Source organism: Anabrus simplex, chromosome 4, assembly GCF_040414725.1.
Source record: "Anabrus simplex isolate iqAnaSimp1 chromosome 4, ASM4041472v1, whole genome shotgun sequence".
NCBI lineage: Eukaryota > Metazoa > Arthropoda > Insecta > Orthoptera > Tettigoniidae > Anabrus > Anabrus simplex.
The window spans coordinates 39,640,538-39,668,265 of NC_090268.1; the positions used below are offsets into that span (position 1 = coordinate 39,640,538).

Sequence of the window (27,728 nt, forward strand, 5' to 3'; positions counted from 1 at the left end):
TTCAATTGGTAGCATCCAATCAGCAAGTTGAGGATTTCTAGTTCTCCATAATCTCAACCGTGTGGATTGGGCAGATTCGTTTAAATCTTCGGTTGTATTCAGGAAACTCCTCCTAGACCTCAATCTTCGGTGGGCAGGTTCATATCCATTTAATGGGTGTGCACATGAGGCAAGTGCTTTAGTTCTCTCATTCATGGATGCAACTTCTCTTCTTATATCTGGTGGGGCGATTCCAGCCAAACAGTAGATTCTATCTCGTGGAGTTGGTCTCAAGCAGCCAGTAATGAGTCGACATGTTTCATTTAGAGAAATGTCAACTTGTTTAGCATGACTTGATCTGTACCAAACAGGGCAAGCGTACTCTGCAGCAGAGTAACACAGAGCCAGGGCTGTAGTTCTCAACGTCTTTGGATGTGTACCCCAATTGGTTCCAGACAACTTGCGAAGGATGTTGTTTCTAGCCGACACTTTCTGCTTGATGTTCATGCAGTGTTGTTTGTAGGTGAGAGCACGATCCAATGTTACACCTAGATATTTAGGTGTTGGGCAGTGATCTAGTTGAGTATCTTCCCATACTACCTGCAATTTCCTTGACGCCTGTCTGTTCTTTAAATGGAAGGCACATACCTGAGTTTTAGATGGGTTAGGCTTCAATTGATTTCCTCTGTAGTAGTAGGATAGTTCAGAAAGAGCCTCTGATAACTTTTCTTCTACAACCTCAAAGCAGTTTGCTTGAGTAGCAATAGCTCGATCATCCGCATATATGAAACTTCTGGTGCCAACTGGAAGAGGTTGGTCATTCGTATAGATATTAAAGGGCATAGGGGCGAGAACACTGCCTTGTGGCAGACCATTCTTTTGTTTCCTCCATCGACTTTTCTGATCCTGAAATTCAACGAAGAACCTACGATTTTGGAGAAGATTGCAAATTACTTGAGTCATCTTGTAATCTTTTGTCATGTTGTATAATTTGCGCAACAGTATACGATGATTAACTGTATCATATGCAACAGATAAGTCGATAAAAGCCACCCCTGTGATTTTATGATTTTCATATCCATCTTCGATATACTGTGTCAGATGGAGGACCTGTGAAGTACAACTTTTTCCTTTACGGAATCCTGCTTGCTCTGGAATAAGAAGTGGTTCAATGATTACAGTAAGTCTTTCCAGGATCATCCGTTCTAAGATCTTGTACAGATGACACAACAGTGAGATAGGTCTGTAATTTTTTGGATCATTTGGGTCTTTTCCTGGTTTGAGAATTGCGATTACTCTGGATTTCCTCCACACACGTGGTAATTTGCAGGTGTTTATACAATTGTTGTACAGTTCCAGTAACCATTGTTTAGCAACAGGTCCAAATTGCTTAATTTGCTCAACACATATTTCATCTAGGCCGGCAGCCTTACCATTCTTACACTGATTTATTGCTCTGTTCAGCTCAGATAAAGTAAAAGGTTTAGTGAGTGTATCTGTCTCCTGCTCATAATCCCTCTCAATTCCTTTATTCTGAAGCCGACATGGATTTGATGGTTGTCCATTTCGTAGAAGTTGATGTGCTATTTGGTTTGCTGTGACACTGGAATGTGTTGAAGTTTTATTAGGATCACTACTGAGTCGTCTAAGTAATCGCCAAGCTTTTTGACTACTTCTACCCATGTCAATCTCTTCCATCAACCTTAACCACTGTACCCGTTTTACTTCAGAAATAGAAGAGATTACTTGTTGTCCCATTGTGATGGTGTCATTGCTGAAAGGGTTTTCTTCGAAGAGTTTATGATACTCTGTTAAGAGGGCAGAGGTTTCTTGAGTTAGACCTTGTATGTAGTTTGTTCTACATCCTCTAGGGATTGTAGCTAGGTATTTAACAGTGATAATTCTTTCCAGAGGGTAGTCCTTATATGTTGTAGACTCCTGCGCTGCTATTTTTCGTCCTGGTCTGAAGATCATCTCAACTCTTTTTCCCTTAATTTATTTGAAAGCTGTTGTCTGTCCAACTTGATATGACATTTAATGCATTCTGCAGGTCATCTCTTGTAGTTGATGCAAGGATCATATCATCAGCATACATGTAGAGTAATACATTGGTGGTTTTCATTTGTATTGCATTTATGATGTCAGAGGTTGCAGTATTGAACATCAGTGGATTAACTGGGTCTCCTTACAGCACACCATTTATTTGTCCGACTCGTTGGCTAAACGGTCAGGGTACTGGCCTTCGGTTCAGAGGGTCCCGGTTCGATTCCCAGCCGGGTCGGGGATTTTAACCTTAATTGGTTAATTCCAATGGCACGGGGGCTGGGTGTATGTGTTGTCTTCATCATCATTTCATCCTCATCACGACGCGCAGGTCACCTACGGGTGTCAAATAGAAAGACCTGCACCTGGCGAGCCGAACTCGTCCTGGGATATCCCGGCACTAAAAGCCATACGCCATTTCATTACCATTTATTTGAGAGATTTCTGATGACGCTAAGATAAGAGTCAAGTATTATTATTATTATTATTATTATTATTATTATTATTATTATTATTATTACTACTACTATTATTCAGTTGTATGCTAGGATGTTTCCGAATGTCACCAGCGGAAAAGACTTTCCAATAAGCTGTTTGAATTCCTCTAGAAGTTTCTTTTTGTCGAGAAGGTCAAATGCCTCTTTATAAACATGCAGAATGTCTTTCCCTTGGGATGTTGTAGGACCTTCTCTAGGTCTCCTACCAGGTTGTTCATTACATGAAAAGTAATCGTTCCCTTCTTGAACCCAAATTATTCTTCTAACATGAGAGGGTCGATTTCTTGTGCAAGTCGTTAGCAATTACTTTTGTGAGAACTTTTAACATATTGCTTGCTACGGCTATGCCCTTATAGGAAATCAAAGTCATCAACATTGCCTTTGTCTTTATCAAGGACTTTGATCGCAAAGTTCCTACATCTCTTAGAGATGCCTCCTAGTTCCATGCATGCTCAAATTTCACTTCAGGCCCTCAAGCTTAAGAACATTATAATGAAGGTTAAATGATACAAATCTTACCTTACCTTCATTATAATTACAAAGGACCAGCCGACCCACCCCGTTAAGTTCATTTAGGAAATAAAATGGGAAATGATATCATTCCCTAAAATCAACATACACAGATTTTCTTACTAACCCGTGGATAAGAAAAATCCTATCGGGAGGTGCACACACTTGAAAATAAAAGCTGTAAACAAAACAATGGCAGAATTTGCTTATGAAATATAGTGGTGCCTGCAGGTACTGATCTTGAAGGTTAGAAAGTTAAACTTTGCCTGATGCGTTTAACAGACACATCCAGGTGCACACAAGAAGAGGCCACAGTACTTCACACCAGACATTCAAACGAATCTGAGAGGATTAGTAAGTTTCAAGCCATCAGTTTTTCCTGTTTGTGACTGAAGTTCTCCAGTTAATATTTTTACATTTTTTCGGTATTGATTTCTTGCTCCAGTTGTTTAGCAATAATTAGAGGCTCATTCCTTAGCATGTTCCTAGAACTAGGTTTAAAATAGGTGACTATTATCTGAAATCAGGCACACGTTAAAAGTGTGGTTGCCAGTTCGCAAAATATAGGTTACAAATCCAATATGGTAACGGCACCAATGACCCTGCATCCACTGAACAGGCTTGGCAACGTCGGTGTATTATACACTGGCCTGTGATAAACCCAAAAGATAGATTAGAGCTAACTAAAATACCTTTTTACCTTGCCATATGGACAGTATGTACCACAGCCAAGGAAAAGAGCCTTTCAAAGTGAGTGTGGCCCCAAGGAGGCCACTGTTAAGGGGCCAATGTTTCATGAGAAAAAAATGTGAATTAATGATCAATGACTTAATTTTATTAGTGTGCAGGATACAAAACCCTGATTGTAAGTACAAACTGGTGGAGCCACCAAACTCTGTGCTATTCTTATTTTCATAGAATGTGGTAACCCTGTGGCCACATACTATACGAGCTCTATGGTGACGATCTGAACATTGCCTTCATGACAGCTGATCGCAGTTGGCCGATAGCAACAAATAAAATGGTCACATTCGGTTTTAATTTTTATTTAAGTTATAAGAAAGAACACTTTTTTGGGGCAAGTTGGTAGCTCCCTGGCAATCATCGAGGAAGAGTTTCTCTCTCTTTTCTACTCCTTTAGGTGGCACAAAGCAGTATTTTTCTATGATTCCAACATGCGAACCACTTATGAAAGTACCACCGCTCAGAACACTCTTAGGTTCACCATTTCTATCACGGATAGAAGTTGTTGATCAAAATGAGAAAGATAGATGAAGTTAGTCGTTTATAATCAAAATGTGGGACCAATCTAGGCAGCCAAAATATAGACTACAGGACATCTCAAATGAATAGAAGAACTTTTTTTTTAAACGGGATAGGAAATGGCTAGGAGTGGGAAGGAAGCAGCCATGACCTTAATTAAGATAATAATCCCAGCCAGCATTTGCCTGGTATGAAAATGTGGAAACAACGGAAAACCATTTACAGGGCTGCCGACAGTGGGGTTCGAATCCACTATCTCCCGAATACAAGCTGACAGCTACGAGACGAAAATCGGGTAACCACTCGCTTGGTAATAGTAGAACTAAAATGTAATTTTCAGAGATAGTAAATTGAAGGTAACCTGCACACTAGAAAGCAACTGAACGTTTACTTGTACAAGGGTAAAAGGCTGATAACCAGTAGGCCTATTAACGTTTTGAAGTTTATCAAATCACAATGTCATACAGTACCTCTTGCTTTTCTTTTGGCTGCTGCGCAGCATCCTTCTGCTTTTCCTGTTTCTGTTTGAACTTCTCAAGTTTAGCTAACTTTTTGGCTTCTTTTTCCAGCTGTTTAGCAGTTTTCGGAGGTTCTTGATCTAAACTAATACCGTTCACTAAGTTTTGGGATTCAGGCATTATTTTCTACACTTAATAGAACTATCTGCACGAAAGTAGATTTATCAATCACAAATTTAATTGATTTTATTAATTTTTTCACTTTACGCTCTGAAGAACATGTGCTCCTGCCTGCTGCCACGCTCACGTTGCTGCCATAGTACGTCAGGTCCTAGTCCCATTGACGTTAAAAAAAATTGCCAACTTTAGAAAAGTATTCCTTCATATTTTCTATACTCCAGACGCAGTACACATGAGAGATTGTGTTAATTATATAGTGTTTATGTGATCAGAATGAAAATGACGCACCATAGGTCTATCATTTGTAAGAAGTGATATTTGCTATTAAAAAGTAAACTGCAGGAGGTAGTGGAGAATGATAAAATTAAGGGCATAGAAAACGAGTAGGCGATTACCAGCCTTCACTACTGCACTACAGCTTATGATTTCTTTATTCTTACTGGTAGTTGCTGGGGGTGTGTTCTGACATGACCTTTGGTGCGAGTAGAGAAACTGAGAAACCAGTGCAGCAGTTTTGTGCGTTATCTAGGCCGTGATCTTGACCGTAGGTCACGATACCTTCAAGTTTTCTTCATCTAATAAATGAACACGAATAGACTCGACGTCCAAATGCTGACATTCGCTATTTCAGAATGGACGACTCCTAAGCACGACCCAGGTGCAGGACAGGGCATGATGAATTGTTGAATTTTGATACCACAATATTCTTCATTGCCAGACATATTCGACTTCGGAATTCATATCGACATTTGTTGCGTTGGCTAAACTGATGGAGATTCAGCGCTGTTTTTAACAGCTGTAGCGATATAAACAAAGGCTCGGGTGACGGTGATATTGAAAATGTGTTTGGATAGAACAAGGGCATAATCCGACGTGAACTGCGTTGAGCAATATCCGCAATCTTCAGCGTTAAATGAGTAAAGTTGCAGAAGTACAGTATGGCTGGATTTAAAGATATTCACAATTTTGGCGTAATACAAAAGAAATCAACAAAAGAAACCATAACACCTCACAGGATTGCTGTCATGCTTTTGATACGAGATTTTTGTATTCGGAAAGTGAAAGTTACAGGTAACTATGAGGTTTTCTAAATTGAATCTTGATATTGCATAAGGGATGTAGGACTGTGGTTTTACACAGCCATGTAAATATTTAGCGCATGAGTTGTGTCTGATATTGGCTAGTCCACACCAAAGTTAATAAACAATGTTAATGAAAACATTTCTCAACATAATAATAATTATAATAATAAACTTTTGTTAACAAACTTCAACATTATAATAATAAATGTTTTTATTGTGCACAAATTTGCATGAACAAAAGTCTTATGAACAATCGTCAGTACAGAATTTTGTTAAGGATATTATTCTCAGTTTACAGTTAAGTACGTGATAGCGTTCACAAAGTTCGCTGCACCTTTTGCACTTGCAGTCCGAACTTGGCTCATGGAAACTCACTTTTATACACAGACGATGGTGAAACCCATGGACAGAGAGTCTGGTCACAGCGTGTCTCAACTCATAGCCTCCCTGAGTCCATTTGTGGTTGATCATCGCATCACACATGCTGTCCCTTTTTGTTGAAGCTGTTGTAGGAGTTCCTTATACGCTGGGGTGGCTGGGAGCAGTAGTTTCAAACGCAACTCTTCCACAAAGAATAATTCCCTCGACAGTTGGTATACGAGCCGTGTTGGAGTGTATTTTGATAGGCAAAGCATTTTCTTTAAATAAAATGCTTTCACCTTCTCTATAAGTTACTTTGTAATTGCCTCTTTCCGATATATATCCATATATTTTCCAATCCATAGGTGACTACAGGACTAACCTTAAGATGAAATAACTCGATGGTACATGAAAGAGACAGTGACTTCAACATTATGTCCACACCAGAAAAGCTGTTTGTGAGGTTACGATGCATAGGGTCAGAAAGGAGAATAGACGCAAAGTGTGGCAAAGAAAAATATTGGAAAGGCGTTTAGAATTAAGTTTGGAGAGAATATTTATGTCAGTACTTTTAATTCATGATGCAGCAGGCTTTCAAAATTGTCTTGAGAATGCCCCTACATGACTTTCAGTTCTTGTTGACAGTAATTAGGCTTGAAATTGCAAGAAATGATACAGATTATCGGAAAGCCAGCTCTACCAATGACAGGCTATTTTTCTTCCTTGTAGGTATAATTTTAAGATTCCAAACAACTGCTGACTGGGACACTTCACTTGTATACCTATTTGTCTAGAGAATCAAAACAAGCAATTTCAGTTATTATGCCTGATTTGTTTGAAGTTTTATACAACAATGTCAAGGAATTGGTAAAGGTACAAAATAAAGAAAATCTTTCTTTAACCTAGTCAGGATAGTATTATTTTGATGATAACAATAATAATGGCGTATGGCCTCCGGAGAGGCCTGGTGCAGGTCTTTCTCTTGTAGACAGCCTATTGGGCGTTGCCTATGCTATAATAGAAGGCCTTGAAATGCACTCGTGGAAGCGGGTTGCTTCCTAGTTCACCATTCAGCCGCTAGGATCGCGGTCTTGCCCCCTTGTATTCGCATGGCTGTATATGTCAATAAGTAAAGTATATCCTAAATAAAAAGAACTGAATGTTTTTGCGAGTATTGACAGTACTTTATTTATAGAGCGGTGCTGCATTGGCTTGGATATATCATTGAAGTTTCAAAACTTTCCTTCTGAGGGGCTTCTTATCAAGTTTCAAAACTTTCTCTCTTCTACGTGAGTGGCTCAAAGCAATGTTGTCCAACATAGGTCTCGGAAATTCTCATAGTAGAAAAAGAGGTGGTTTGTCGCCTTTACACTTTCCACACTTAATTTCACTGTTGAACATGTCTTTCGAAAAAATAAACGTACACTTTTTAGTAACTCTCTTCGGGACAAGTACGGCGTAGCGGAAGTGACAAATTCCGTCATTCACTGCAGAAGTGCCACAGACGATGATTTTCGGTATCTGAGGGCTCCTCGATCTTGAAAATGAATAATACACAATGTTGGACTTTGAGTAGCTGGAGAACAGATATGCTCTAAACAGCCTTTACAGTCTGTTTTTCCTTTTGCCACACAAACCTTAATGTCATTGTATTCCGCTTGGCGTCTTAGGTAGCTGAAGAAGAGCTCGATGTCATAGCTCGTTAGGACTCGTCAATGCATAATGCAAATGTATACTTATGAGGTATTTTACGCAGGCCACAGTGGACTGGGTAGTCAAGATCTATGCCTGATACATTTCTGTCATGATTCTTTTTTACTTTCTCTGAATGCATTTTAAGTTTCTTAATATATGACAGGAAATCATTAATTAACCAACTGAGGAGTTCATCTTCAGTACTAAAAGATGCTTTTTTTTTTTTTTTGCTAGTGACTTTACATCGCACCAACACAGATAGGTAATAGGCGACGATGGGATAGGAAAGGCCTAGGAGTTGGAAGGAAGTGGCCGTGGCCTTAATTAAGGTACAGCCCCAGCATTTGCCTGGTGTCAAAATGGGAAACTACGGAAAACCATCTTCAGAGCTGCCGACAGTGGGATTCAAACCCACTATCTCCTGGATGCAAGCTCACAGCCGTGCGCCCCTAACCGTACGACCAACTCGCCCGGTTAAAAGATGCTCATTTGTTCTCGTTCCTGAATATGTCTCATGTGAGGTGTTGCAGATGTTATGCGCATTGAACAATTTAATAAAATGCTCCATAAAACAAATGGCTTATTTTAAACTGTATTTTGGGCCGATGACCTTCGATGTTAGGCCCCTTAAAACAACAAGCTTAAACTGTATTTTATGCTCTCAGGACAAAACCACCTCCATACTTTTCAAACCAGAGATTGTTTCAGGGGAAAATACAATATTTTTAGCTCTTGCTACATTATTTTTTGTGAAATTTGTTGGGCAAATTATTTTCCTCGTTGGTTTCCTAATTTAAGATTTCTGAGTTTGAAGATGCCTCTCAAATGATTGCCGGTCACGGTAGTATAGTTTTAAAAAGTCCAATGACAAATTTTGGGATCGCCCGATTCTTATGACGTAACTCGGATCAAAACTTAGGAACAGAGGCCTACTTCGATCAGCTTGAAGTCGTATCTCATGCGTAATACTTCCTCTGTATAATGTTTCGAACATTGAACATTCACTGAAAACTTGTGAAACGAAATTCCATTACCTTTAATTTCTCGTGAATAAACCATGACTGGAACTGCGAATGCTTAACATCAAACAAATACATAATACATTCACAACCAACTCAGTTAATGAACACGTTGAAAGGTGCGAGCCTGGTAGACAGGGGGCAAGAAAGCGATCCTAGCGGCCCGGCATTGAACTTCAGTGTAACCACTTCCATAGCGTTTTACGGGCTCTATTTCTAGGCCTTGTATTATAACGTAGGCAACGCTATTGGGCAACCTGCATGTCTGTGAAGATGAGGGCCCTACCTAGGATGATTTCTAATGCTGAATACACCACACACACCCAGTCCCCGAGATATTGGAATTAACCAATTAAGGTTAAAATCCCCGATCCGGCTGGGAATCAAACCCGGGACCCTCTGGACCAAAGGCCAGCACGCTAACCACTTAGCCATTGAGCTGGGCATTTGGATGATATAGGCCTACAGGTGACTATGGTAGGTTAGGTTATTCAGCGAGGAGTGAAGCTGGAAATGAGAAAAGAATATCATACAGAATTAAAAATACTGTATATTATATGATAGTCAATTTTTAGAAGAAATAAATTATCGTATTCTGCACTATGAATTTGCATGCTCTAATTGCATCCTTGCGCATGTGCTTACTAAAATGTTGACAAAAACTGAAAAAGTTAATGAATAAAAGTTTCATTCACAAAAGTTAAAGATATTTTCTTATCAACATGCTCGTAAAGTTAATGAACACACTATTTTGCTTATTAACAACCAAAAATGTTCATGAACATTGTTTATTAACAGTGTTTATTAACAAAATTAATGAAAACATCTTGGTGTGGATGCACCTTAACCTGTGTGGTTGTGGTGTCAAAAAACGTATGTCTTACAGATGCTTTGTTGGCGTTAGATAATACCAAAGAGAATGTGTAGATAGTACCTCTTGCAGCAAATTCAATTGAATTTGGTCCTGTCAAACAAGAAGGCTTTTGAATTCCAAGAGAATGGCAACTAACTACTATCTTTATGGACAAGATACATAACTTATGGCATCCTTATGTTCACAGCTCAGTGGACATAATGACATTACCACTCATTCAGTATCTTGGCCGAACTATGTATTAATATTGTTGGACTGAGCGAGTTGGCTGTGGATGTTGAGGTGCACAGCTTCGAGCTTGCGTTGGAGAGATATTGCGCTCGAACCCCATTGTTGGCAGCCCTGAGGGGGTATCCTATTTTCAAACCAGGCAAATACTGGGGCTGTACATTAATTAAGACCACAGCTGCTCCCTTTCCACTCTTAGCCCTTTCCTGTACCATCGTCGCCATAAGACCTTCTGTGTCAATGCGACGTAAAGCCACTTGTAAAGCAAAACAAAATTGCTATTGTTGGGATAGATATGTTCTAACAAGTGGTGCATAGTGTCACATACCTTAGGGTGAACAAATTCAGAATAGGAGGAAAAACACAGACGCTCTTCTTGAACATCTTGATGAAAATATTTCATAAGGTCATTGACATTTTATGTCATAATTCTTGTAACAGAGAAATAATAATGAATAACCCTGCACATAGGTACCATAATTTTACAACAAATTAAACAATATTTTATTTGGAAAACAAAGAGACATGACAGTTGGAACATCCATCACCATCATTTTCAAAGCCCAGTTTCCCGGGTGTGATGTACAAGCGCTCGCCATCTCTTCCTCTCTGCACACATCTTGTTCCAGGACATCTTCTCGTTTGAGACCTCTCTCCTCCACATCTGATTTCATTGTGTCTATCCAGCATTTCTTTGGTCTTTTTCCTTGGACAGTAAGGTCAGAGTATTGTCTGGCAGGTCTCTCGCAGTACTTTGGCACTCTCTGATCTTGTTCCAAGGTCCCCCTGTGAGTGGGAGGCGGTAGAATAACACCCACGGTATTCCTTGCCTGTCGTAAGAGGCGACTGAAAAGAGCCCCAGGGCACTTGGGAGCGTAGGTTGGCGACCACGGGGCCCTGAGCTGAGTCCTGGCATTGTCCACGTACTTGTGTTAGTCTCCTCACTTTCATCTATCATATCCGATCTCCCTTGGTCAACTCTTGTTCTTTTCTGACCCCAATTATATTGGATCTCTCGAGGCCTAGGGAGTCTTTCATTTTCAAGTCCTTTGTGGCCCTTGTCTTTCTTTGGCTATTACCTTCGTTTTTCAGAGTGTTGGATCCCTTCCATTTTGTCTTTCTGAATAGTGTTATGTAGAGGATGGTTGCCTAGTTGTACTTCATCTTAAAACAATCACCACCACTACTCTTGTTCCGAGGGACACTGTTATAGGCCTTTTCAATGTACAAAACTGTAATCACAATATTATTTCCTTTTTCCCAGTACTTTTCTGTAAGTATTCTTATGGCAAAAATGGGATCAATAGTACATCAATCTTTATTGAACCCATGTTGTTCTTCCTTGAGCAAGGGTTCCACTGGTCTTCTTAAGTCTCATTTCGATGGTCTTTTCCAAACAGCTTCAGGGTGTATGACAACAAAGCTATGACGTTATAGTTTCCACATTTCCAATCTTCTGGGATTTTGTTTTCCTCTCAGATCGAAAGAGCACTCTATACAGCCAATTTAAGCCTGGCATTCCAGCTACCTTTATCGTATCTGAAGTGAGATCATCGAAGCCCGAGGAGTTTCCATTTCACATGTTCTTTAATGCTGTTAAAGCCATGTTAAACGGGGTTGGTTTTTCTAGATTTTATCTATTCTGCATTTGGTGTTGTCTCCATCTCCATGTAAGAACGTGCTGAAGCACCTCATTTCACCTCGAATCCTTTCCTGTGTTCTTATCAAACTACCTTCATTTGTTTCCAATGCAAAGATGTTTCCATATTCACTTATTTTACCGTACTTTTTAATTCTTCATATAGTAACTTCCTACTTTGTTGGCAGTCTTCTTCTATGCTGGTACTAAAGTCATCCCAGCACTTTTTCTTTTCTTCTTGGATTAGTCGTTTTACAGCCAGCTTCTTGGTCCATTATTCCTGTGCTTGCTCTTCAATTTCTACCTCATTTCTTCTATTGTCTATTTTTTCTTTTACCGGTACTTGATCTAATTTTCTTTCCAGCATATTTCTTTCTTTTATTGCTGTCTTCGCCCGGTCATTCCACCAAGCCATTTTGTTCTCTATCGGTTTTGTTTTCCTTACAAGAGTTTCTTTGAACAAGGTCTATTCTTCTTCTACCCCTCTTATCTCAATTTTGGGTAATTTTGTTGTTATCCTTGCTTGGTATTTCTCTTTCTTCCAGGCGAGTTGGCCATGCAGTTAGGAGCGCGCAGCTGTGAGCTCGCATCTGGGAGATAGTGGGTTCGTATCTCACTGTCGGCAGCCCTGAAGATGGTTTTCCATGGTTTCCCATTTTCACACCAGGCAAATGCTGGGGCTGTACCTTAATTAAGGTCACGGTCGCTTCCTTCCCACTCCTAGCCCTTTCCTATCCCATTGTCGCCATAACACCTATCTGTGTCGGTGCAACGTAAAACTAATTGTAAGAAGAAAATCTTTGGCATTTTCATACACTTAGCTTTGGGGACATGGACATCTCTAAGTTCAGCTATTAATAGTTGGTGGTCGCTATATAGACACTCACTGGGTATGACTTTGAATTCACTAACATGCCAACTAGTTTTGCCATCAGTGATGATGTAGTGTATCCCAACTGTTTCTTGTTATTTTATGGCTCTCCCTCTTCTGGTACCATGTCTTCGCATGCAGAAATCAATCAAGTTTTCTCCTTTGGAGTTTCTGTTCCCAAAACCATGAGGTCTGATGATGTTTTCACAACCTTCTCTCTCTTTACCAACTTGTTCTTTTACCAGCCTGCTAAGATGTAGATTGGTACAAGTAGGTGAGAAACACCATAGGTCTGTGTTACCTGTGCGACGTACATTACTTGTGAGTAATACCAAAATGTGTGGAACACCGTGAACCTACGTTACTTATGATTAGTATCACTACATGGGAAATACCATGGTTCTACTTTACTAGCAATAAGTACCATTATGAGAGGCCATTGACCTGGGTTTTGGACCCCATTAGACAACAAGCAGCATCGATTCAGGATTGTGCTTTAGAAGCAGTCCCTTGGTCAGTAATACTATTATCTTAAGAGAGTTTCTGGGAAGGTGAGGCATTGCGGGTTGGATCCGCTGATTATTTTAAGTTTATATTCATTGTTTATCATCGTCTTTTTGAATTCTAGTCAGTGGATCGATTTTGGAATTATTTTTAACTTGCAGTATTGTGAGTTAGATCCGCTGATTATTTTAAATTCATATTCATCCATTCACTCTTCATCATCACATTTTGAATTCTGGTCAGAAGATGAGTTTTGGACTTTTAAATTGACATTACATTTCATACTATTAAGGGCCGATGACCTAGATGTTAGACCCCTTTAAACAACAAGCATCATCATCGTCATCATCATTACTCTCAAAATCAAAAGTCAACTTCCTCTTATTGACACTTGGTTCTCTTTGAGTTAGTGTGCTGCCCACAGCTCTGTCGTAAAATCTTTTCCGCACAAATTCCCTATTTTGTTTTTGAATGTATCTCAAGTATTTAAATATAGAGTTGAGGTATGTAGCTTTCTGATAGATTTGTAAATTACTCCACTCATTTACTTTCTCCTCTGATGCCGTCAGTGGCATTGGAACCTACGATCTCCTGAATGCAAGCTCGCATTTATGTGACTTGAACCACGATGTCAACTTGCTTGGAGAAACATTGACATGAACGCATGAACGTAGGCAACAATTTAATGAATGATGTCATACAGGATCACCTTGGCAATACAGTATTGAACCAAGTCCATCACCTTGGAATTCAATAATCGTTGTTTGACTATGACAGTCAAAGTGTTTATATTGGTCCACTTTGTGGACGTCACAGTAGCTGCACAGTATTACACCTAGTACCTACATGAGAACCAAACCCCTGGCAGCTAACCCAATCAAGAAGATAATCGCAAAGAAAACTCTTGAAAAATGGAAGAGGAAAGAAGCAGTGGCGATCTTCAGATTGAAAATAGGACATGACTGCTTAGTTGCACATCTAGCTAGAATCAAAATATACCCGACAGAAAAGTGTACCACCTGCAAAATTACTGGATCAGTGATGGACTCAAAACACCTACTTCAGTGCATATGACCGTTGCCCAAGGGTTGTACAAGGCCGGGAAGTGGGCCAATATAATTGTGGATTGCAAGTAGTTTCCCAAACATCTGCTAGAAGTCTCGACATTGTGCTATGCTGCTTGCACGAAATACATTATATTAATAGTACATATTGGTTTTTAAACACACAAAAAGTACATATAATGAAGTTAGGACCACCTAAATGTGATTTAGAGTGATTTGATGTAATGTAAAGCACATTTAAGTGATATTTGAAATTATTTTAGGCGAAGTTAAGTGCAATAAATAATAAAAGTAATACATTAAAATGACTTACCGTAATTATTGCTCGTATATCTCATGTTTTTAAGATTTTCCGACTTAAAAGCTTTGTCGTGATGTTCTTTTCCAAGTCATGAGCATCTGTAATTTTACGAGCTTCATTGTCGAGAATTGGTTTTAAAAGTTTTGCAATGAGAGTTACAGCCAGTGCTGATCACACTCATCAAATTTGAATGTCTCAGTCAACTTTAGAACAACAAAAGCGTTAAGTTTTTCAACTAAATTTGTATTGCCCAGATAACGTGAGGAGTGACGCATAAAATTCAAAGTATTTTGCAGAAAGTAAACAAATTTTCTTGAGGGGTAGCGTAATGTTCCACGATCTTGCATCTTAATGAGGCACATCAGTGGACTGTCATTAGTGGCCAAGGATATCTGTCCCAAGCATGATTCACAATTGGAATTTTCTTCAGCAACTCGAACAAGATAACCACCTATCATGGCCAAGGAAGACAACACCAGAGTGACAGGTTTCTCTGAAAAGAAATGGTGTCATTCTTAATATCAGTAGCATCTAAGATAATATAAAACTTGCAGATTTTTGAGGCCTATTAAAAATAATACATTATAAAGAAAATACAATAATCATGAATTGATTAGTTTGCTTACCTTCGAGCGTCCCATCAAGAAATTCCAAAACTGTTGTTGGAAGAGCAGTAGGTTCCAGACCTAATTTGCTCTGATCTTTTGAATCTTTCTGACGAATTGCTGCTGATGTCCTGAAAGCCTGTCTTTCCACGTTCGAAGAGTCAGATGGATTTATCATGCCCGTAATTAAAGTTGTTTCCATGGCATAAATGCAGGACCTCACATCCATCATATCATTAAATCCTCTTCTTCTGAGATGACTAAAGAGAAGTTCAGTATCGTCACTCTTCAAGTTCCACCTTAGTATATAATGGAACCCAACTGATAATAAATATTTAATGCACTGCACAGTGGACTTGGTGGTAAGAACCAGGGCTTCATAAGTTTCTTGACTAATCCGGTGACTTTTGACAACATATTTATGAATTTCTTTGAAATAAGGAAGAAACGTGTCTTCAAGCCATTTTAATCTCATCATCTGACTCCGTAAATATAATTTTATCTGCATTTATTGACATGTAAGAGTGCTTAATGTTACATACATCATGAATATCATGTCATTTCCTCATATGTTCCATAAATTCTTGTTAAGAGATCCCATATCTGACACTACTGCTGGAGCAACAATAGGTAGTGCTTTTAAAGCTCCTGTGACGCATGGCGAAAATAAAAATTTAGCCCTTTGGACATTCATTTTTTCATTTTTTTCCAGGTTAGATGGAAAAATTACTTTCCTTATTAAATCACAAATAGGCTTCACTGTTTGCTGCTTTTGTATATTGTATAGTTTCTTAATATGGATGCTTGATATCATTTTTTTCTCATGGAAAAAATCCTTCTGTAAAAACTGGGAATGAATGTTCTTTAGCTCATGACTAGAGTCGAAATTCAGAAAGAGTCATTTGGATGCTGGATTTCAGGCGAGATGGTCCCATTGCACAAGTCTTTCATCATATTTACATTAACTGTACAGTTATCAGTAACCAACCGCTAAATTTGAAAACCTGTGTTTTCCACTTCAGACAACACCTTCAGAGTTAATTTTTGCAGTTGTGTACCTGTTTATTGGTGAGCGAAATAGAACGCCACAGGAATCCGAAAAGATATAGAGAGCCCTCGAAACAAAAAGCACAGAAGCCTGTTTGCAATCCTGTCGCTAAGGCCAGATTCTTCAAGTTCATCCTCGGAGTGTCCTAGAAATTGGTCAAGATTATGATCATAATGTACTCTGGGCTTGATAGCCATTTCATCTATGATCAGGGATCCTAACTTTTCCTCCACGCATGTCAAATTCGTGACTTCGTAATGCAGTCTTTGTTTAATGAGGGATGTTATCCCTGTTTCTCCATTCGAAAAGCCAACATAATTCTTAAGTGTCTTTTGATGCAGAAGTTGGAGGCAGTGAAGTGATCTAATGAATCTATAGCCCATTGGCGATTTTCTTTACCAAAGGACAGAAATTTTAAAAGTTGTTTCTCCATATCTTACATACTTCTTCCCTTAAGCGTCTATTTGTTCTAATAGAAATAATGCTTTCATTTCCTCATTTCCACCATCTTTCCTTATTTTATTAACTTGTTCATCAAATGCAGAATTTTCAGCTTTCTTCGAGGACTTCAGATCTTTTATTTTACTTCTTAGTTTGCGTATTGTTTGTCTCATAAAAGGGGAACAATAAAACTTTGATTTCCACCTATTCAATACATTAAAAGCAATTATAAAATTAGGATCTCATCCTTATTTTATTGCTTAATTGTTAAACATAGGACATGTTTTGTTCATATTTTGAACATCTTCAGCTATAAATATTCTTACAAGGTTAAATTGGTAACATTGTTCTAGAACTTACACTTACGGTTTACCATTAACAAACTTATCCATAATAATTTTTGTTTTAAACCTCTTATTTTTATGTTTATATTTATATTTATATTGATTTATATTTATATTTAAGAGCTTGGATCCAGGAGATAGTGGGTTCGAATCCCGCTGTCGGCAGCCCTGAAGATGGTTTTCCGTGGTTTCCCACTTTCAAACCAGGCAAATGCTGGGGCTGTACCTTAATTAAGGCCACGACTGCTTCCTTCCCACTCCTAGGCCTTTTCCTGTCCCATCGTCGCCATAAGACTTACCTATGTCGGTGTGACATAAAGCCAATAGGCAAAAAATTGTACCTGAATAAAACAATGTACATAAATGGGAGTGAAAGTGTTATTGGGCGAATCAGTTACTGTACAAGTGTAAATATGTGAATAATGTAATTATTGCAGATATGTCCAGCTCCATGTCTAAATGGTTAGTGTGCTGGCCTTGGTCACAGGGGTCCCGGGTTCAATTCGCGGCAGGGTCGGGAATTTTAACCATCATTGGTTAATTTTGCTGGCACGGAGGCTGGGTGTATGTGTTGTCTTCGTCATCATTTCATCCTCATCAGGACGCGCAGGTCGTCTATGGGAGTCAAATCGAAAGACCTGCACCTGGCGAGCCAAACATGTCCTCGGACACTCCCGGCACTAAAAGCCATCTGCCATTTCATTTCATTGCAGATATTACCTTGGTGGCTCTGTGAAGCATCTAATGTACATGTGGTTTCTGTGGTTTCCCATATTCACACCAGGCAATGCTGAGCTGTGCCGTAACTAAGGCTACAGTTTCTACCTTCCCAGTCCTAGCACTTCCCCATTTTGTCATTGCCAAGAAAATGAATGAGTTAGTATGAAGTTTAGTTGCAAAATTTAATCTTTGGTGCCCTTTTTTTTTATTGGTTGCCTATCATATACAGATTATCATGTCCATTTGTGTTTATGAATAGTGAATTCCCCTGTGGGTGGGGGCAGTAGAATAACACCCACGGCATCCCCTGCCTGTCATAAAGGCGACTAGAAGGGGGCCTAGGGGCTCTGAACTTTGGAGCGTGGGTTGGCAACCACAGGACCCTTAGCTGAGTCCTGGCATTGCTTTCACTTACTTTTGCCAGGCTTTTCACTTCCATCTATCCTATCCGACCTCCCTTGGTCAACTCTTGTTTTGTTTTTTTCCAACCCTAACAGTATTAGCGCACTCAAGGCCTAGGGAGTCTTTTACTTTCACGCCCTTCGTGGCCCTTGCCCTCCTTTCCGACACCTTCATTTTTCGAAGTGCCGGATCCCTTCTATAATAATAATGTTAATGGCTTTACGTTCCACTAACTACTTTTGCAGTTTTCGGGGAAAACATGATGTTCCAACATATAAGGTGCCCACTTCAGGTTGCTGTATTAAAATGTTCAAAATCTGGGACATGTAAGCATATTTTTAAGGAAGCAATATGAGAAATGCATATAAATGAAACTTACTGGTTTTCTCTATCCTAGCGATAATTTACATTTCCAAAAATTTATTTTTGGAGCACATAGCTGGTTTCTTAGTTGTACTTCTTCTTAAAACAATAATCACCACCACCTGAATAGTTAATTAATATTAATGAAAATCAATTGTTTGTTTTTTTTATCAGGAGATAGGGAGGACTGTTTCGTTTTGAAACAGAAAACAATTATCTCTTCTCATTCCATAAACCATCATAGTTGTGAAATTAAATTCCAATATCAACGCTCTTTACATATAAATCTGAAGGTATAATACCCATTTAAATATTTATGCTCTCAAGATGTTGCTGCACTGTTGTATTGGTTAATTATGGATATGCATTTAATTCATTTTATTCATTTTATTTACAGGGAAAGTAGACAACAAATTACTGTTTGACCCTGATCCTGTGCCTCCGCAGGTTAGAAGAGACTTCTGCATGTTGGTGTTGAAGTTGATACAGGTAGGAAAAAAAATAAAATTGTAATGTGCTTCCAGTCATGAATTCATTAAGCCAAAAATATTTTATTCAGACAGTTGCTACTTAATTCCAGTAATGTAATACAGTATTTTAGTCTCATGAACTTTCACATATTTACCCATTGGTCACCTGAGAAGAGAGCAATATTTTTTAAAATTTTTTTTTCTGGTTGTTTTACGTCGCACCGACACAGATAGGTCTTATGGCGACAATGGGACAGGGAAGGGCTAGGAGTGGGAAGGAAGCGGCCGTGGCCTTAATTAAGGTACAGCCCCAGCATTTGCCTGGTGTGAAAATGGGAAACCACGGAAAACCATTTTTAGGGCTGCCGACAGTGGGGTTCGAACCTGCTATCTCCCGAATACTGGATACTGGAAGAGAGCAATAACTGAAGTCCTGTAGAGCAGAGATATAAATTATTTGCAGCAGCATTTCTTTACTTTACCTGCAGTCAACTGAAAGAGTTAATATTTTCAAATCTAATCTATTCTGTATACATATAAATGAGATGTTCCAACTAATTGATTGATTCATCAATGCCAAGCCCAAATGAACTTACAAACATGATATAATAATAATAATAATAATAATAATAATAATAATAATAATAATGATGATGATGATGATGTTAATGGCTTTACGTTCCACTAATTGCTTTTGGAGTTTTCAGGGAAAACATGATGCTCCAACATATGAGGTGCCCACTTCAGGTTGCTTTATTAAAATGGTCAAAATCTGGGACATGTAAGCAAATATTTTTAAGAAAGCAATATGAGAAATGCATATAAATGAAACTTACTGGTTTTCTCTATCCTAGAGATAATTTACATTTCCAAAAAATTATTTTTGGAGCACATAGCTATCAAATTATTTCAGACTTACAAATCACTGAATTAAAACTTGATTGTGTTTGACAGCGTGGAAAGAGAACATACCCTCACTCGCGGCTAAATTGTACAGTCACTGTCGAATAAAACAAGTACAAAATTGTTTAAACTTTTTGAAAGTTAAAGCTGTTTGAAGAGTTAATTTATGCTTTTGAGACTTCAAGTGCTTTGTAATAACTTACTTGACTGTTTGCCATAAAGTATGGAATACACTGAATTACACATTAAACACACAGCTGTTTCATTGCCGTTGTCTTGTAGATTTCTAAGTATGGAAATTAATTTTTTACTGAACTTGCACTTTTATTTAGGAGCTTTTCCGAAGTCAGAACACATAGGTAAAACCAAACCACCCTTATTTCACTTGCCACACCACAAAACTGAACGACTTAAAACTTCAACAACCACCAAACAACTGTTAACTGATGCCATTTGTTGCAAAGTTCAGTCAGATTGTAATCATAGGATATAAACTTCATGATTTTGATCCGTATTGAATTGTGATCACAATAATAATTATTAAATTAATGCCGTAATGGTTCACCTTTTAAATACTATAATATGGAATATTTTTTAATTACATTACTAAACTAGGGACTAGTTTCGGCCTTGGTTGGTCATCTTCAGCCTTAATGTAATACATCTAATAACTAAATAAATGTACAAACACACAATTAACATAAAAACAAATGTACAAAAACACAATTGATATTAAAATCTGGGATGAACTATGTGTAAAATTTGAAAAATAAATAAATTTGGCTCTAAATTCTTAGCAACTGGAGTATGCTCCTCATCCAGACTCTTTCTTGTATTAATACTCATAGAATTGTTAGTTCTATCACTGCTAATCATTTCAATTGCAAAACGGGAACTGGTAAATATTGATTCTGTAATCAGATCATCAATCACCAAATCTACTTGAGTGGTGTTAGCAGTATGCAAGGCACTGTAAATAACCAGCTGACGCAGAACTGCTAGATGGTGTTTCCACTTCGACCAACATAAATAAAATGGAATGTTCCCGTAGTGCTTGTTAAAACGGACACATTCTGACCATATCTTCATGTGCCATTCTGACAATGTCCAACAGCATTTCAGCATGATTTTAACAAGTGTAGTCCCCACCTGGAGATCTGAATGGGGGACTATTTTACCTCTGGAATATTTTACTCAGGAGGAAGCCATCATCAGACATCATTCATTCATACAGAGAGAGCTGCATGTCCTTGGGAGCTAGTTATGGCTGTAGTTTCCTGTTGCTTTCAGCACAGCTGGGCCATGTTAAATATTATTAAAAGGCCATATCAGTCAATCATCTAAACTGCCGCCCGTGCATCTTTCGAAAGGCTGCTACCTTCCTTTCAATGAACCATTCGTTAGTCTGGTCTCTCGACAGATACCCCTCCAGTTTGGTTACACCTACGGTTCCACTATTTGTTTCATTGGAACACGCTTCTTGTCTTGTCGATCATGATTGTATCTTGGATGGTTTACTTAATTCTGAGGCTAATGATTGCTCCCAGTCTGACTCTGGTGTTCATTTCTTGCAATCTTGTATGATTTCTGCCATACCTTCTTGTTAACTACCGTATGTATGCATAGAGGTAAATAATGAACCTGTCTGTGCGTTGCTAGACTCTGGCAGTAGTGTCAGCTTGATGAGTGAGACCTGGTACGATTCTATGAAAACTGTTTGCAAGTTACCTACATTACAACCCGTGTTCTTAACCTGCCATACTGCTAATTCTAATTCGTTGAACATTGTAGGATCACTAGAGGTCAAGATTAGAGTCCGCAATTTCACCTGGAAAATGCCAGTACTAGTGGCAAAGGATATATCCTGCCAATTCATATTGGGTGCAAATTTTATTGTTAAAACAGGCATGATTTTGGACCTCTAGTTCAACAGATTCCATTTTAAATTTTGTGCAAGAACCTTTGAGCTGTGTGATCGCTCCCCTATTCTGCCTTGTCACGTTAACGCTGTTCCTGAAGATTCTGATGAACCTAAGGCTTTTGATTTTAATTACCCGAAGAGCAGGCCAATCAACTTAGGAAACTCTGCGATAAGTTCCCTGATGTCTTAACCGACAGGTTAGGTGTCACCGATGTATTAGAATACAAAATTGAGGTTACGGATAACATACCTGTTCAGTCTCCTCTGTACCGGTTGTCACCTCCCAAAATGAAAGCCCTGAAGGCTATCATTGATCAAATGCTCGCTGACGGGGTGATACGCCCGTCCAAGTCAGCCTATTCTTCTCCCATGTTTCTGGTCCCTAAACCGCAAGGTGGTTATCAGCCTGTAGTTGACTATCGGATGTTGAACCGTAAGGTAGTCCTCCAATCTGTCCCCCCTCCCTGATTTGCACTCTTGTTTTTTTTTGGTTCTCTAATGCAAAAATTTTCACCACCTTCGATTTAATTCAGGCTTATTACCAGATACCTCTTGCCGAAGAATCCAAGCATCTCACAGCATTTGCGACCGATTGGAACCTATATGAATTTGAGTGCGTCCCTTTTGGTCTGGCGACTGGAGCGGCTGTCCTTACACGGTTACTAGATTACGTCCTATCGGACATTAAGTTCAAGTTCGTTTATAATTACCTTGACGATCTCGTAGTTTTTAGTGAAACCTTCGAGGAACACCTACTCCATCTCAACGAAGTGCTTGAAAGACTGCGTAAAGCAGGTCTAACCCTAAAGGCATCCAAAGTTTCCTTCGCACAACCCCAGATGTCCTTCTTAGGCCATATTGTGTCGGGGAGGGGTGTCTCAATTGATCAGTCTCGTACTGCTGCCATCCAGAACTTTCCCCCTACAAAGGACGTCAAGACTGTAGCCAGATTCATTGGCATGGTTAATTTCTTTCACAAATTCATTCACAATTTTGCTGAACGTGCAGCCCCATTAAATGCTTTGAGAAGAAAGGATGCCAAATTTGTGTGGGGTGATGTCCAACGTGAAGCCTTCATAGACTTGAAATCTGCCTTATGTAAGGCTCCTGTACTGGCGATGCCAGACTTTTCTAAATGCTTCATCCTTCAGACGGACGCCTCTTCCTCAGGCATATCCGGTGTTCTTCTTCAGGAATTTCAAGAAGGGTGTCGTCCTATTTCTTATGCTTCACATGCCCTGAATCCTGCTGAGTGAAATTATTCCATTTATGAGTTGGAAGCCTTGGCTGTTGTCTTCTCTTTAGAATGCTTCAGAATGTACCTGGAACATCTTCCTTTCGATCTGGAAACTGACAATCAGGCGTTGAGTTGGGTACTGGCCAAGCCGCGAAGGACCGCTCGTCTATCAGTGCTCATCTCAGCCTTCCAATTTCAAGCCTGCCACATTCGTGGCACGGAAAACGTTGTGGCTGATGGCCTTAGTAGGATGTTCAATCCAGGCAGCTCTGACGCTCAGTCAGAGCCGGCAGACCCATCTCCCGAAGAAGTATCGGCTTTTGTGAATGTAGTTCTCACTGACTCTCCCTTCCTTTTCAAGGATATAACCAAACATCAAGAGGACGATCCTGAGTTAAAGGCTATTATCGACAGGATTAAATCTGGTGAGCATATTAAGCCCTACATTCTTAAGAATGGTGTCCTGTGTTGTCCTGCTCGCGGTTGTAGAGACCCAAAAATTGTAGTCCCTACTAACCTGGTCCCGGCTCTCTTCAAATATTTTCATGAATACCCAGTGGGCAGACATCTGGGCGTTTTCAAAACAAGAGAGAAGATTCGTAACCACTTCATTTGGAAATCCATGGATAGTGAGATCCGTACCCTTGTCAAGTTCTGTAAGATTTGTAATATCAGCAAACCCGCCCCGAATACACGTCTAGGTCTCTTGTCTTCCGAGCAAGCTTCTCGCCCAATGGAAAGACTGTTCATAGACTATATCAGGCCCTTCCCGAGATCTTGGAATGGTCATAGTTTCATACTTGTGTGTGTTGACGCCTTTTCACGTTTTACGTAGCTGTTCCCCACTCGGATGGCTAACGCCAACACCACCATCTCGTGCTTGAAACAGATATTCGCCTCGTTTGGACCCTCTCAATTTTTGGTAAGTGATAATGCAAGAGCCCTTACTTCTGCCCAGTTCCGGAATTTCTGTTTTGATCTATCTATTGCTCATGTAACCACCACCCCATATTACCCAAAGCCAAATTATGCTGAGAGAGTGAATCGTAACCTGCAATCTGCCTTCATCGCTTATCACTCCTCAGACCACTCCAAGTGGGATTCCTCATTAAATTGGTTGTCATTTGCATTTAACACTGCTGTCCATGACAGCCAAAAGCAAACCCCTGCTTCGTTAATGTTGGCTTTTACCCCAAATTCTCCTCTATCTAACCTATGGTCAATTAATGATCTTCTGCCCGACGATGCCAGTCCAGAAAAGATCCGAGCTAATTGACACCGTGCATGAAAGAACTTGAAGGTTTATTACGCTAAGGTCCAGCGTAATTACAACCACGGGCGAAGACCGCACAATCTCTCTGTGGGTGACTAGGTGTTTGTTAAAACACATCCCGTCAGTAGTGCTGCGGATCACGTTATCAGTAAGTTGGCCGCCAGATTTCGAGGTCCCTGCAACATCTTAAAGTTCCTCACCCCGGTGACATTATTGGTGAGCGATCCCGAAAGGAAAAGGATCAGCAAAGTCCATCTCTCCCAGATCAAGGTACCTTAAGTCTGGTAGGGAGGGGTAAATACCATTGTTGGTGACCATGTAGATTTAGTTGTAAGCTATTTGTAAGAGTTTAGTTATAAGATAATGATAAGTTTATTGTAAGGTATTTATAAGGTTTTAGTTATAAGATAATAAGTTTTATTGTAACGTGAATACTTTAGGTATCATTTAGTGTAATAGATTTAGTATTATAAGTTAGGTAGCTTTTAGTTTAGGGTCACTCCTTGGAATTTATTCCCCTTACTTTCAGGTTTAGGGTAAACTCCTATAGGTTCCTTTCACCTCCACCATAATCTTGTCAAATGAATTATAGATAGCAGTGCTTACCCCGGGGCTAGTGCCCTAATATCCCTGGTGTGCGAGGGTGAGTTCCTACTGCATACTCATTAAGCCATCCTTTGGGTGACTGCGCAAGATGTTTGAGCCCAGCAGCATACTTTCCTTAAGTATTCCCTGTCTGCTGCGGTTTGTTTATGTTACAGTGGCTGCAGTGACCAGCTTCTTCTGACGGCAACCTGAAGTGCCAAGTTGGGAGGCACACTCTGTGCCTTGGGCGCTACCATGCCGCACCACGATCCTGTGACGAACGTCCTAGTGGAGGCAGTCGGACTGGACGGTGTCTCACCCATCTGCTTATCTGGTGCAAGATAGCACTGGACTGCAATTACATAGCTACCTGGGTCAGACTGAAGTTGAATGGAGGCTGGCGGCAAACGGCCGTGTCGGCAGCCGCATCATCAGCGAGAAGTTCCTGGCTGACTAACATTTGGCAGAAAGAAAGTGTGTACATCCTTTGGTGGACAGAGTACAAATTGTCTAAACTATTGTAAAAGGTTCAGAAGGTATTTTGAAGATGTAATGTGACTATCCATGTAGATTTTTGTGATATTTATTGAATAGGGGATCTGTGAACACCTTCATTATTTTTGAAAATTATGTGACAGTTTGGTTTGTTTTGCTTTGATTAGTTAGAAAGTCAACTTCAAGAAATCGTGTGTGTTAGAGTAATGTATCTTTACTATCTGTACTGTGTGAGAACGTTTTATCGCTTTCTCCCCAGTGAAACTATGCTAATGGTGGAGCGTGGCTCGACTTTCAGGGAGAGGAAGATGTCACAGGTGAACATTGTAGAGGAAGTGGAAAATGTTTATTGAAGCCTTTATTTGTAAAGTGTGGTAATGTTTTATTTGAAACGACCTAACCTGTACAATATAATATTTGTAACATATGTATTTGTAAAAAGTAGATTTCAGTTCTGTACTTAATGGAAGTATCCAGAAAGTTACGTAAATTTTTGAACAGGGTGTGTTAACTTTTGTTGGTTATGTGTTCTAGAAGGCATTTTCTAACTATTCTGGAAATGGAAGATTCGCAAACGTGCATATTCGAGAAGTTTAGTTAAAGTTCGCGACTGAAAGTAGGAATTGTGATTGGTGAAACTAGGTGGGGATGGGCGGACTCATGCATTCTGATTGGCTACTCCAAGGCCAGGGCTTAGCTATATACAGAGAGCGAAGCTGCGTTCGTGATAATTCAGTCTGTCTTGCCTTGTCTTGGCCTGGTCTGCCTTAGTTTGTCTTGGTCTGTCTGAAGTTTTACATCGTGTGCGACGCCTCGCTTCCGGGATGGACCCCCTTCGGGTAAGCACTCTTGAATTCCATTCCAGCTAAAATTTCCGTAATGTTCGGTTGCTATTTCGTATAGGAGTCTGCCCTAGCCTAACCTAGATTCGCCAAATTAATTTTTTATGATGCCTTAGCTTTTCAGCTGGGCCTGCCGGTTTGTTTTCGAGGCATTCCCATTTCTTGTTTCACGAAATATGTAGATTGTAGTTTAATATATTTACCTTGGGGTTTGCCTCTGGTAGTTCAGTGTCACTTGATGTACGCTAGAGTTTTGGAGAGTACGTTTACTTCACTGTAAATTCCATTGGTAACTAGATGTATAGTTGGTTTGAAATTTTGAACTTGCAGAAAAGCATTATCAAAGAACCTCTAAGTTAGGTGTATCACAGAGCTTATAGTTCATAAGTTGCAAGTTGGTGGATTTTGTTTCGTAATGTATGTGTAAAATTCCATTTGTAAGTAATATTTTTCAAATTTAAGGATCACGGCGAATTATTTCGGAAACCGCAACCTAATGGTAATTCTAAATTCCCATGGAGGGAATTAGATATTTTTCCACCAATAGAGCATATCAAAAATCAGATCAAAAATTGGATGTATGGCTTTTCAGGCGTTTGCTCTATTAACCAGCATTTCGTCTTAGGTCTGACACTAGACTCGTCAGAGTGGGATGTGTCAGACCCTACCCACTTATGCTGGGGTGTATGCAGGTGAACTTATCAGAAGCCTCAGAGGCTTGGTTAATAGAGCAAACGCCTGAAAAGCCATACATCCAATTTTTGATCTGAACCGCAACCTAAGCCATGTCCATGCCCTCGGTAAAGTCCTAGCTCCTTCCACCTTCCTGGTTTATTGTCCACTAGTTGGCCCTACTGATATTTACGTATTATGTTGTTGTTGGCGGATATCCGCGTAGTCCAGCTGATGTTTCGCTGAGTGTGTACTGTTTTCTGACATTGTGTAGTTGCTCTTACTCCCCCCCCCCCCCCCCCCCCGCCCAACCTTATTATGTTTAGTGCTTTGTTTTGTGTAACCACTGTAGTAGTGGTAACAGGAACACGCAACCCTCCCCACTGCAGCAAGGTCACATGGTTCATAGGGGAGGAAATTTTGATTATGTTGTTAAATTTATGCCAGGCAAATTAATCACTGTTCCCGATTGTCTGTCTTGCAATCCCTTGTATGTGGCACACATTTCAGAAGGTGGAGACGATTGCGAACAGATGTTTGCAGATAGCATTGTCCAAGCATTTCCATGCTCCAACTCTAAACTCCAAGAAATAAAACAAGCACAAGAAGAGGATGCCAAATGCAAAGAAATTGTCAGAAATATTGTACATGATAAATGGGAAAAAATCATCAGTGTTGTGGAAACACAGATTGGAGCTGAACATTGTGAAAGGCTTGCTAATTAAAGATATGCAGGCTTTTATACTTCAACATGAAATGTTGGAAAAATTACTTTATGGAAATCAGGGACTGGTTAAATGCCGAGGACAGGCCAAGGAGTTGGTGTGGTGGCCGGGTTGC

At 39.6% G+C, this 27,728-nt stretch overlaps 2 protein-coding genes across 4 annotated transcripts in view; one reads left to right on the plus strand and one right to left on the minus strand.

Annotated features, from left to right (window-relative positions):
- Nucleotides 1-5,089, minus strand: part of ValRS (Valyl-tRNA synthetase) — a 135,556-nt gene extending 130,467 nt beyond the window's left edge. For both annotated transcript variants that reach the window (XM_067145047.2, XM_067145046.2), the window contains exon 1: nt 4,763-5,089. In XM_067145047.2, coding sequence (XP_067001148.2) covers nt 4,763-4,930 — 168 coding nt within the window. In that variant the 5' untranslated portion in view covers nt 4,931-5,089. The remainder of the gene's footprint in view (nt 1-4,762) is intronic.
- Nucleotides 5,090-5,741: 652 nt separating this feature from the next.
- ida (anaphase promoting complex subunit 5 ida) overlaps nt 5,742-27,728 on the plus strand; it is a 163,749-nt gene continuing 141,762 nt past the window's right edge. Inside the window, exons 1-2 of one of the 2 annotated variants that reach the window (XM_067146186.2) lie at nt 5,742-6,001; nt 18,888-18,979. In XM_067146186.2, coding sequence (XP_067002287.2) covers nt 5,869-6,001; nt 18,888-18,979 — 225 coding nt within the window. In that variant the 5' untranslated portion in view covers nt 5,742-5,868. Of the gene's footprint in view, nt 6,002-17,267; nt 17,375-18,887; nt 18,980-27,728 lie in introns of those variants that run through there. The other variant, XM_067146187.2, reaches the window with a different exon arrangement.